Here is a 13,457-nt window from a genome sequence, read left to right on the forward strand (position 1 = left end):
GGGATGATGACAAGGGGATGATGAAGGGGGGGGGTGTGGAATGATGACAGGGGGATGATGAAGGGGGTGTGGGATGATGACAAGGGGATGATGACAAGGGGATGATGAAGGGGGGTGTGGGATGATGACAGGGGGATGATGAAGGGGGGGTGTGGGATGATGACAGGGGGATGATGAAGGGGGGGTGTGGGATGATGACAGGGGGATGATGAAGGGGGGGTGTGGGATGATGACAGGGGGATGATGAAGGGGGGGTGTGGGATGATGACAAGGGGATGATGAAGGGGGGATGTGTGGGATGATGACAAGGGGATGATGACAGGCGGTGATGATGAAGGGGGATGATGACAGGGTGATGATGACAGGGTGATTATGACGGGGGGTCTGGATGATGACAGGGGGGGATGATGTATTTCCCACCCTAGGCTTATACTCGAGTCAATAACTTTTCCTGGGATTTTGGGGTAAAATTAGGGGCCTCGGCTTATATTCGGGTCGGCTTATACTCGAGTATATACGGTATCCTTTTTATATATATATATATATATATATATATATATATATATACATACATATACATTAAAGGATGCTAAAAACGAATGCTTCTCAGGCTATACCATTCATTTTCTACTGATATACATTATTTTAAAAAAAGGACCGTAATGCCGACTTTTTGGGGTACACCATAGCGTAGTTGGCTATGTTTTTACATACAGCAAAACGGAATGGAAAGAAAAACAAGGTGTGAATGCCCACCTTTTATTGTCTCACGCAAATGGGAATCCTATAATAAAAGAACAGACCTTTAACCTCTTAATAAGCTCCCATAAGGGTTTTCATGCCAGTCTTTTAGGCTAGGCTGACACCTTATGACATCTGAATGATAGCTGTGCCCACCGCACTAACTGCCTGGAATGGAGAGACCCCAGATCCCGTTAGTTTAACTTCTTACAGGTCACAATCAAATCATTACCACAGCACTTATAATGTTTTATAATGGTACACATTTAAAAAAAAAAATTCATACTCCCCCCCCCCCTCAAAAAAAATGTTAAAAATGTAATCAGTAAGTTATATGAACCCAAACACCAAAACTTGTCCCACAAAAAATAATCCCTCATACAGCTCTGTCGATTAAAAAAAAGTTATAGTCTTAAAATGTGACATATTAAAAAGATTAAGAAAACTGTTCAATTGGCTTGGTCATTAAAGGGGTATTCTGCCCCTAGACATTTTATCCCCTATCCAAAGGATAGGGGATAAGATGTCAGATCGCCGCGGTCCCGCTGCTGGGGACCCCTGGGATCCCCGCTGCGGCACCCCGCCATCATTACAGCACAGAGCGAGTTCGCTCTGCACGTAATGATGGGCGGTACAGGGGCCGGAGCATCGTTACGTCACGGCTCCGCCCCTCGTGATGTCACGGCCCGCCCCTTTCAATACAAGTCTACGCCCCCTCCCATAGACTTGCATTAAGGGGACGGGCCGTGATGTCACGAGGGGCGGCGCCATGACGTCACGCTGCTCCATCCCCCGTATCGAACTCGCTCTGTGCTGTAATGATCCCGGGGGTCCCCAGCAGCGGGACTGCGGCGATTAGACATCTTATCCCCTATCCTTTGGATAGGGGATAAAATGTCTAGGGGCGGAATACCCCTTTAAGTGGTAAATCTCTGCAGAAGGCTATAATAAAATACTTTTCCTCCAGTTGGGAAAGTGTAGCTTTAGTTTTATGAGTAGGTGAACACTGTCACATTTCACCCAACAAATAGTGCACAATAGTAGCTATATCATATAACCATGGTTGCAAAACAGACTGCCATAAAGCAAACACATAATAAAGCAGTTACCAATCCTGTAAACTACCCTATAACACACCAACTATTAATGTATCTCATAAATACTTAAAGGGAATCTGTCATCAGAATCACCCGCACTAAACTTGTTACACAGGCTTGTAGTGCGGGTGATCCTGATTAAAATGCTTCTTACCTGGTTAAAAATGGTTCAGCGGTTCTTCAGATATCTTTATTTTTAGTTTTCTGTTATTCCCTGGCTTGGGACTCAGTGGGAGGTCTTAACAGCGCGGACTCGGCTACACGTCATTCTAGCTGGGCGGAGCGGCCGCCCGGCTCATGAATATGCGCATGCGCGGCCCTCCCCACGTGACCTAGAAAAAGGAGTTAGACTACGATAATAAGTTCATGAATATTCATGAGCTGGGCTGCCGCTCCACCCAGCTAGAATGACGTGTAGCCGAGTCCGCGCTGATAAGACCTCCCACTGAGTCCCAAGCCAGGGAATAACAGAAAACTAAAGATATAGATATCTGAAGAACCGCTGAACCATTTTTAACCAGGTAAGGAGCGTTTTAATCAGGATCACCCGCACTACAAGCCCGTGTAACAGGTTTAGTGCGGGTGATTCTGATGACAGATTTCCTTTAATATTCTGTATCTATTTTTTTTATTATATTTGAAGCTAGCCTACACTAGAGATTTTAAATTATGGAAAAGGCAGTTTAGATGATTTACTGCCGACGGTCAGCATTTGTCCAGCTCGTCTGTGTCACAAAAATGTGCTTACTGTTGGTAGAAATTTCTTAATTTTTTTTTTTTGGGCTATCCAAAATTTCTTATATATACTGTAACCAGCTTTAGATATGCAAAGGAGAGATGGCAGGCTCTTCTGCTTTTTTGGATAATTTTGGTTATTGTTGGCAACAGTCCTTGAAAGGTCATTGATGGTTTTTGACTGGTCTCCTTCCCACCAATTGGAGCCTAGACCAGGCCGTAGAACAAGGCAGAGATGAATTGACTTTTTAACTTACTGCCCTGTCCACATGGCAGTCCCCAACCCCTCAGGAAGGCTTACCACAACATGCTGTCTACCAAGAGAACATTGAAGGGGCCAAGAGGAAATAAGATGATTTTTGTCCGAAGGTTGTCCATTTTATATAGCTGTTGTATAGGCTTGTCACTGTGTTACATTTAACAAAGTGTTTACATTAGTTTTGACTTTGTTACCTTTAACATACAGTATATTGGCCACCACAACCAGCAGATTACATATTCCCACACCGCTTAATGGTTCATCATTTAGAGCATTGTCCTAATTTCCTACACAATTTTATCAGCCCCATGGAAAACATTCTGCTTGGAGCTTTGTTGTTTGGTGATGACACTTGGTCTGCAGACTTATCTCTTTTTGTCTTAGAAGTATTGTACCCTTTTGCTTGTTTATTCATCTAGGATCTCTTTGAACCTGACCTCTATCTCTTATATAACAGAGACCATTGGGATCCATCCAATAAACCTTAGAGATATCATAGGTTGTTAGATTTAACCTCTTCTCTTTGTAAACCCCACTGCAAATGTACTAAACCTCAGCACTGGAGTGTCCAATTTTCATATTTACATTGGATGGCTTTATGGCCATGATCTATGTTTTCGGAGTCACAACTTAATTTTTTGTCATTTGACAAAGCACTGAAGAAATGAATGATGCACACAATGGGGGCACATGTTTCCAGCCACAAAAACCAAACCACTGTTGTTCTGAGTCACATTAAGTGCATTTATGATGCCAAACAGTGACAATAAAATGGCAAGACTATACGGTTATTTCAACATGAAAGCGCCCGTCATTCTACAGCTCACTTTATGTTTACATGAGGGCAACATTTTATGGCTCGGATTCAATGGGGTCATCGTTTTGCCAAAGTATTAATAACTGAACAGCAGAAATGGTACAGACTTTAACAGCCTACATGTAGGCATTGAAGTCTGTGTCTGTACTGTTTTTTGCTGTTCGATTTTAAATACTTTGGAATAAAGATTACAATTTTAATGCACTTAACTCGTCGGATCATTCTTGTCTGTGATACGTCCCGAAGTCCTTGTGAAAACTGAATCAGTGCTCTGAAGTCTCTTTATCTTTGCCATAGGTGAGGTTTTTTTCTCACCATTACTTCACATTCAGTGGGGTAAGTGTAGTCCCCATTACTGTACCCGACAACTCTGACTTCCATCTGTAATGTATTGTTATCTACCAAGGCTTAGGAAACTTAGTGTGTTAAAATCTTCTAGGAGTGGGATGTAAAGCATTGTGTAGTAGTATGAACCTTTTTTGTGTGTAAACATTGGAGTAGCACATTTCATTGAGTAAAAATGTGGTGGGACACTTACCAGTAACAATAAAATTCACATTCTGTGTCACCTGTTCAGATCCCAGTCGGATACTACAGGTGTACTGGCCTGCGTCTTCCAGTGTGACATTAGGTAGAGTTAGGGATGCATCTCCGTTTGCCAGCTGTTCTTCTGAGATATGTGCGCCAGGTCTAAGAGCAGTGATTCTGTCAACGTATGACAATACTTTCTTTCCTTCATGCTTCCAAAACACATGGACCTGGGCAGGATCCACTGGGGTCACACCCAAAGAAAAAAAACATTTCAAGACAGCAGTGGTTCCAGTCTCAGAAGCCATTTGATCAGGGGAGGTGGTGACCCGTAACTGAGCATCTGTGAGACATAGATTTTATTGTAAGAGACACATAGTTCTTAATGTAGTATATTTTAGTTTACAAATGCTATAACTGTGAATGCTAGTCAAAAAATTGACTTTCCTTGGTCTAGAGATTTCTGATGACTGCCCTGAATCTACTGCAAAAATGTATTAACTCTTTTCCTAAAATCACATACATGTACGTCAGGGCATGAGGTGTCTTAAATTGTAACGCGGGTGACGGTCAATTAGCAATTAGGATATTGATTTGTCACAAGTCCAGTAGACTTGCATGGTAATTCTGGCAAATATGTGTCCTGAGTGCTGTAGTCTAGGGGAAGTCTCGGGCTGTGAATTGCTAGGAAATGTAAACAGGCATCCTGTCGGTAGATCATCATCAGAGTTCTGCTTTAAAGAGACACCGTCATTAAGAAAAACTTTTTATATTTTGTAGTACTACTGATAAGATGACTTTTTAAAATATACATTTATTCAAAAAAAATGTAAATTTTACAAAGAAAATCTAAAATGAAAATAGCCGTAACTAGGAGTCATATGTCTTTATGCAGACAGACTACTACTCTGCATTTTGCAGCATACTGGATACAGCCGTAAAGTGTGTTGGTGTCCAGTATAGGAGATCACCATTGCACCACTACAGCCTTCAGCTGTTCCTAAACTATGATGGGAGTTGTAGTTTTACAACAGCAGGGGGTACAATCTTTGTAAAACTCTATATAACGAAGGAAGCTCGGCACCACTCTCTGTATCATGAGGACAGGAAAGGCTGGGACCCTTTATGACTACTCCCCTTGCAACTGCTGGAGGTACATACAGGTGCTGCTACGCTGATAGACGATATAAACAGGTATCCAATAGGAGAAAGAAGCGGAGCACTCACCAGACCTTGAATGCAGGTAGACTTTATTGATCCGAACGATCAAAGGCACATCGTTCGGATCAATAAAGTCTACCTGCATTCAAGGTCTGGTGAGTGCTCGGCTTCTTTCTCCTATTGGATACCTTTGTAAAACTCTGTTTTAGAGCTGTGTATTCTCCAGCTGTGTGCCTCCAGCTCTTGCAAAATTAAAGACAAAGGATGTGTGGGCATGCTGGGAGTTGTAGTTTTGCAACAGCTAAAGGCAACACTGCTCTAACACAGTGCCTTATAAAACACTGCAGCTCCAGCTGTTGCAATGCAAAACGACAACTCCCAGCATGCTTGAACAGTCAAATCTTTCTCTGACTCCTGAATGACAAAGAAGCTGATCAGACATTCAGGAGTCTGTGAAAGTTGAATGACACACATAATGACAGCTATGTTGATTAGCATCCAGCTTTACTAGGAACAGATAGAAAATGTATGCATAAAAACTACTGTGAGGGATTTGCAGACTGCCCAGAGAAGAAAGGGTTACAGAGTACAGAGATTTGCAGAATGCCAGGCTGCTCCCAGATGAGTCATCCACAGTGAGGGAGAGAGACGGACACGCCCCCTCCAGAGGGCAAGAAAACAAAGCAAGTGAGCAACATATAAATGCTATTTGTTAGGGATATATAGGCCCTAGACACATAAAAGTGATATATACATGATCAGGATTAGGTACTGAGCAACATATCCATTTTTTCTTTTTTTTTTTTTTTTGATAGGTATGCTTTAAGGTTACACTTTAAATTCCCACCTACCTGTACATGATACAGTTAAACTGTCTCCGCACAAAGTCGCATAGTGATAGTTTAACTAAAACCAGTGTCGCCAATAGGGGACATCTTGCCTACTTAGGACCAATCAACTTTAATCACACCCAGCAATCGCTGTGATTGGTCAATTTTTACAGACAGTCCAATCACAGTTAAGAATGTGATGACTGGTTTTCACCAGAGAGAGGGATAAGGGCTGGTCACTGGGCCTCCAGGTAGGAAGAAAAATGTGACCCCTCAATAAATGTAACTGTAGTGTCAGTGAAGTCAAGAGGATTGCTCGGACACATCTCTAATGCCCATGCCCTCCACAGCAGAAGCCACTGTCAGATACAACCAGGCTTCAAATGTTACTGCTGAGGTTGGCACTGTTAAAGGGGTACTCCGCCCCTAGACATCTTATCCTCTATCCAAAGGATAGGGGATAAGATGTCAGATCGCCACCATCCCGCTGCTGCGGACCCCTGGGATCCCCGCTGCGGCACCGCGCTATCATTACAGCACAGAGCGAGTTCGCTCTGCACGTAATGATGGGCGGTACAGGGGCCGGAGCATCGTTACGTCACGGCTCCGCCCCTCGTGATGTCACGGCCCGCCCCTTTCAATACAAGTCTATGGGAGGGGGCGTGGCGGTCGTCACGCCCCCTCCCATAGACTTGCATTAAGGGGACGGGCCGTGATGTCACGAGGGGCGGCGCCATGATGTCACGCTGCTCTGTCCCCCTTATCGCCCGTCATTACGCACAGAGCGAACTCGAGCACGGTGCCGCAGCGGGGATCCCGGGGGTCCCCAGCAGCGGGACCGCGGCGATCTGACATCTTATCCCCTATCCTTTGGATAGGGGATAAGATGTCTAGGGGCGGAATACCCCTTTAAACACTTACCACGGTAAGTGATTGAATGGGAGGGGGCTCCCACAGTCACCTATTGGTAAGCCGCAAAGCAATCACTGGAAGTTCATAGTTGCTACAGCAGCTGGATGCCCGAGAATGGCATCTGGTCTGTTGGCTACCAAAGTCAACTTAGGATCTTCTTGAAGGGTTATTGTCATTTGTAAAAGTTAATGACAAGTCAAAACTTTAATGGTGCACGATCTCAGAGACCCGCTGTAATCGCAAGTTTTAACCCGGAGAAGGAGTCAGATGAGGCAGCAAGCTCGCTTCACTACCTGGCTGCCTCATCTGATTCATTCAGCCAGGCCGTAAAGCAAGCGGCTGCCCGTTTCACCAGGTATAACCCGTGATCGCCGCAGGTTTGAGTGACAGCTCATTATGTTGAAATTCTCTCCATGGATCTCGTTCTTATGCGTGTATGCCTACTACATACTATATGGGTACAATAAGGTCTCACATTGCCCACGTTATGTCCTGCGACATATTCGCGTGACCATCTTTGGTGTTGTATGTGCATCGGTGGAAACTGAGGTGTCAATTTTTTAATATTTTGTGCATCGCTACGATAAAGAAAATTACAGTTGTAAAAAAAAATAATATGACTGTAATTTCACAATACGTCAGGATTATCTTACGGCGCAAAATTACCGCCAAAAAAACGCTGCGTGAACATCCTCAAGATGTATGGTAACGGCAGATATTTCTGCAACGCATGCACTGCGCGTGTGAACACCCTTATAAGGTGTGTCAAATATTTTATACAATATTATATTGATTATTAAAGCGTTATAGGTTTTCAGAGAAAAAATAAAACATTCAACATATATAAATACTGTATTTCGCTATATTATATTTCAGTTCCTTAAAAAAATAAAAAAAAATAAAACTATAAACATACTTTTTAGCAGGCGCATTTTTAAGTTCTAACAGTATTTTTGGCTCATGTTATTTTTCGTCTTTTGCTTTAACCCCTTAAGGACACAGCCTATTTAAATTGTTCCTTCTTGGAGACATACCGTAACTCCTTTATGTTTCCATCCACAGAGCCATGTGAGCAAAACGAAAAAATTATTATTTGGGAGGGGAGCTTAGAAAAAAAATCTTGCATCTTTTGGGAGTGTTTTGCCTTCATGCACCTTACGGTAAAACTGACCAGGTATCTTTATTTTGTGGATCAATACAATTGAGTGTACTATTATTGTACAGTGATCCCTCAACTTACAATGGCCTCAACATACAATAGTTTCAACATACAATGGTCTTTTCTGGACCATTGTAACTTGAAACCAGACTCGACATACAATGTTATGGAATCTGCGAAACGTGTCAATGGCTGGAAGAACCGACCAATCAGAATGGACATTCATTGGTAAAACCCCTGTATTCCTAAAGTGCATCTACTGACTGGCTGACTGGTAGCGCCCCCTACAGTACAGGGAGGTATTACATGTTCTGTACTCTTCACCTGTATTACTGAAGCGTATGCACTGACTGGTGTCTGGTAGCACCCCCTACAGTACCGGGAGGTATTACATGTTCTGCACTCTTCACCTGTATTACTGAAGCGTATGCACTGACTGGTGTCTGGTAGCGCCCCCTACAGTACAGGGAGGTATTACATGTTCTGCACTCTTCACCTGTATTACTGAAGTGTATGCACTGACTGGTGTCTGGTAGCGCCCCCTACAGTACAGGGAGGTATTACATGTTCTGTACTCTTTACCTGTATTACTGAAGTGTATGCACTGACTGGTGTCTGTAGCGCCCCCTACAGTACAGGGAGGTATTACATGTTCTGTACTCTTTACCTGTATTACTGAAGTGCATGCACTGACTGGTGTCTGGTAGCGCCCCCTACAGTACAGGGAGGTATTACATGTTCTGTACTCTTCACCTGTATTACTGAAGTTTATGCACTGACATGTCTCTGGTAGTGCCCCCTACAGTACAGGGAGGTATTACATGTCCTGCACTCTTCACCTGCATTACTGAAGTGTATGCACTGACTTGTGTCTGATAGCTCCCCCTACAGTACAGGGAGGTATTACATGTTCTGCACTCTTCACCTGTATAACTGAAGTGTATGCACTGACTGGTGTCTGATAGCGCCCCCTACAGTACAGGGAGGTATTACATGTTCTGCACTCTTTACCTGTATCACTGAAGTGTATGCACTGACTGGTGTCTGATAGCGCCCCCTACAGTACAGGGAGGTATTACATGTTCTGCACTCTTCACCTGTATTACTGAAGTGTATGCACTGACTTGTGTCTGATAGCGCCCCCTACAGTACAGGGAGGTATTACATGTTCTGTACTCTTTACCTGTATTACTGAAGTTTATGCACTGACTGGTGTCTGGTAGCGCCCCCTATAGTACAGGGAGGTATTACATTTCTGTACTACTCTTTACCTGTATTACTGAAGTTTATGCACTGACTGGTGTCTGGTAGCGCCCCCTACAGTACAGGGAGGTATTACATGTTCTGTATTACTCTTTACCTGTGCCAGGGTTAGCTGCTCCTTTGGACTTTGCGTGTTCTGTACAGGACAGGACCATGAAGCTTCCTCTACATAGACCAGTGTTTCCCAAAGTGGGTGCCTCCAGCTGTTGCAAAACTACAACTCCCAGCATGCCCGGACAGCCTTTGGCTGTCCGGGCATGCTGGGAGTTGTAGTTTATCAACAGCTGGAGGCACCCTGGTTGGGAAACACTGACATAGACAGTGATTTACAGCTCCCAGCAGCTTTTTCTTACTTTTATATATAAGGATTTTCTTTATCTATATTAGTTATCTACTTATTTTTTTTTTTATCCTCACTTTTTCCTATTTTTGGATGACATTTTGGTGGCTTCAGAACCAATTACCAGGTTTCCATATAGTTCTGGTCTCAACATACAATGGATTCAACATACAATGGTCATCCTGGAACCAATTAATATTGTAACTTGAGGGAGCACTGTACTACTTTTAAAAAGTGTAAAATTTTATTAATGCAATAAATATGCATAAATTTGCCCTTTTTTTGGCCCCTGTGTCTTATAAAGGCTGTATAAAGTATTTTTTTCTTTGCGTACTTCTTTGCGTAATTTGTGCTTTTTTTTTAAACTATTTATGCTATTTATAAAAAATAAAAAAAAATTTGATAAATGACCAAAAATCAGCCATACAATTTTGTCGCTACCAAATATGCAGGTGTAGACTGCGGTGTCATTTTTATTAGGAGAGGAAACCATTGGATACCATTCTAACTAATCAGACCCCCCTCCATCATGCTGCAGGGGTCCGATGAGCATCATCAACCCACCTGCCACTGTATTTCCATCCTTTAGACACCATGATCAACATTGATCACAGCGCCTAAAAGGCTAATGATGGGCATCTGCGGAATTGCCAATGCCCATCATTAGTGGTCAGTGCCCTGCTACTGATAGCAGCCGTCACTCACCACTTACGAAGTGCGCGAAAGAGTACATCTATTAACCACGCTCACTGGAAGATGCACAACAACAAACAATAAAGCCGGGGCAGATAACATAAAAATGGAGCAAAATTAGATAATTTTGGTGCAAGTCAATGCGCAAGATAAAAACACACTATGTTTGCAATTTTGCCGGGGCATTTATTTTATTTATTTATTTATATAGCGTCTACAGATTCCGCAGCGCTGGGCATGACAATTTATAAATTCCACCCCTGTGTGCACAACCACTTTTCCATAGACTTACATTTTTCTATAATCTGAAGCAATTTTCTGTGATTTTACAGACACATTTGGTATTAACCCCTTAAAGGAGAAGTCCCATGCCTGGAAGTACAGAAAAACGTACCCCTATCCACAGTTTAAGATCGTGGGGGGTCCGACCGCTGTGGTTCCCCCCCATGATCTCCTGTACGGGGCCCCGGCTCGCTGGCCAGAATACGGGTGTTGACCACTGCACGAAGCGGCGGCCGACACCCCCCCCCCCTCAATACTGTGCTATGGTAGAGCGGGAGATTCCCGAAGGCAGCGCTCCGGCTCTGCCATAGAGTTGTATTGAGGGGGGGGGGGGGGTGTCGGCCGCCGCTTTGTGCGGAGGTCAACACGCCCCCTTCCTGCGGGCTGCCGGGGCCCCATACAGGAGATCGCAGGGGGCCCCAGCAGTCGGACCCCCCACGATCTGAAACTTATCCCCCATCCTTAGGATAGGGGATACGTTTTTCAGCCCTGGATATCTCCTTTAAAGGAGAAGTCCCATGCCTGGAAGTACAGAAAAACGTATCCCCTATCCACAGTTTTAGATTGTGGGGGGGGGGGGGGTCCAACCGCTCCCCCCCCATGTGATCTCCTGTACGGAGGCCTGGCTCTACCCCAGAGTGGCGCGTCATGACCCCCACCTGAAACGGTGGCCGCCACACCCCTTCAATATGTCTCTATGGGAGAGCCGAAGGGAGGGCCCCGCTTCGGACGGGGGGTCGTGACACTCCGCTCTGGGGGAGAGCAAGGGCTCTGTACAAGAGATCACGGGGGGGCCACAGTGGTCGGACCCCTGCAATCAAAAACTCATCCTCTATACCAGTGGTCTCCAACCTGCGGACCTCCAGATGTTGTAAAACTACAACTCCCAGTATGCCCGGACAGCCAACGGCTGTCCGGGCATACTGGGAGTTGTAGTTTTGCAACATCTGGAGGTCCACAGGTTGAAGACCACTTCCCTATACCCATTAGCCACAGGTCCCGGCTGCTTATAGACAGTACAGCGGCACGAAACCGTCTTTCCTACCTTACGTGCCGCTGCCCTGTTTATAAACGGCGTCACGCGGCAAGGGGTTAAAATACTGCGTGTGAACATAGCCTAATGGAGCTGTTTTTATAGCATGTGCATGGACGGAACAGTTGCAAAAAAAAAAAACACATTTTTTTGGTGTTACCCATTTGTCAAATTTTCCGAGCAATGTCAATCCTCCTCATAACACTAAATCATCACTATAAAGCGAACCGCTATAATATGACTACAAGCAGCACGCTACGAGAATGTGAGTGGGCATGTGTCTAGGGACGCAGAAACCCCCCCCCACTATTCATTGACAGAAGCTGCGGTGTCACATTTGGGAATAAGGACCTCGAAAAGGGAAGGTGTCATTCGTGGTGCTGATGCTGAACGACACTTTGTACCGCTGCACGTTGGTTGAGGGGGGCAAAAGGGACCAAGACCCCCATCCCCCCCCCCCCCCCCCCCCCCCTAGTTATCATGTATCAGATCTCCATAATAGGTGCTGCAGTATTATCGGGAGGCACTTATACCTACGGCGATGCTTGAAATGGTTAAGAATGAATGCGTCAGGCTATACATATCCATTATTAAAAGATAATGCAGCTGACGCTCCGGTTCTGCGTTACTGGCTCGTTGTGAGAACAGTCGCATGCAAAGCAAAAAATCACAAGGACAAACACTGTGCAGCCGCGGCTGTCAGCAGAATGGATGCCGCCTGCCTATTGTTGTCATCATCATCATCATCATTGGTGCCATACTCACACATAGCTGTCACATGCAGCAGCAGCAGCAGGATGCAGAGCGGGGAGGACATGGTAACTCGGGATAAGGGGAGAAAACCGGGCCTCGCAGATGTACTACGAGATTGTCAGTCACATCACAACCAGTTACATGGCAGAATCTCCTCCTACTGGGGCCGGCAGACCACATATGAAAGATGTGAGTGGTGCAGGAATACAAGCCCCCCCAATGTAATGGGAATGCATACTGCCACCACAATGAGGATACGTGAAGGGAGCCTGTATACAAGGCGCGCTCGGAGAGTAGTAAAACGCTGCACTGTGGACGCGGAACACTGCTGCGCGTTGTTTTACCCAACTCTATATATATATATATATATATATATATATATATATATATACTTAGAAAATATAATAGGTAAAAAGAAAAAAAAGGCGGCGCTCGAATCCCAAAAACCAATGAAAGTGTAAGCATAAGTTACAAGATGACTTGGATAGACTAAGTGTCTGGGCCTCCACTTGGCAAATGAGGTTCAATGTGGATAAATCTAAAGTTATGCATCTGGGTACTAATAACCTGCAGCGTCGTATGTCTTAGGGGGGCTGTGTATATAGAGGGGGGGCTGTGTATATAGAGGATGTGTATATAGAGGGGGGCTGTGTATATAGAGGAGGGCTGTGTATATAGAGGGGGGCTGTGTATATAGAGGGGGGGCTGTGTATATAGAGGATGTGTATATAGAGGGGGGCTGTGTATATAGAGGAGGGCTGTGTATATAGAGGGGGGCTGTGTATATAGAGGGGGGGGCTGTGTATATAGAGGGGGGCTGTGTATATAGAGGGGGGGCTGTGTATATAGAGGAG

General features: G+C 44.7%; 1 protein-coding gene across 1 annotated transcript in view; it reads right to left on the bottom strand.

Moving 5' to 3' along the window:
• LOC130284168 (uncharacterized) overlaps positions 1-12,877 on the bottom strand; it is a 38,602-nt gene extending 25,725 nt beyond the window's left edge. Inside the window, exons 1-2 of the mRNA XM_056534253.1 lie at positions 12,616-12,877; positions 4,188-4,520 (exon numbers count right to left, since the gene is read on the bottom strand). Coding sequence (XP_056390228.1) covers positions 4,188-4,520; positions 12,616-12,667 — 385 coding nt within the window. The 5' untranslated portion in view covers positions 12,668-12,877. The remainder of the gene's footprint in view (positions 1-4,187; positions 4,521-12,615) is intronic.
• Between the last annotated feature and the right edge of the window lie 580 nt (positions 12,878-13,457).

This window comes from Hyla sarda, chromosome 8 (assembly GCF_029499605.1).
Source record: "Hyla sarda isolate aHylSar1 chromosome 8, aHylSar1.hap1, whole genome shotgun sequence".
NCBI classification, from domain to species: domain Eukaryota; kingdom Metazoa; phylum Chordata; class Amphibia; order Anura; family Hylidae; genus Hyla; species Hyla sarda.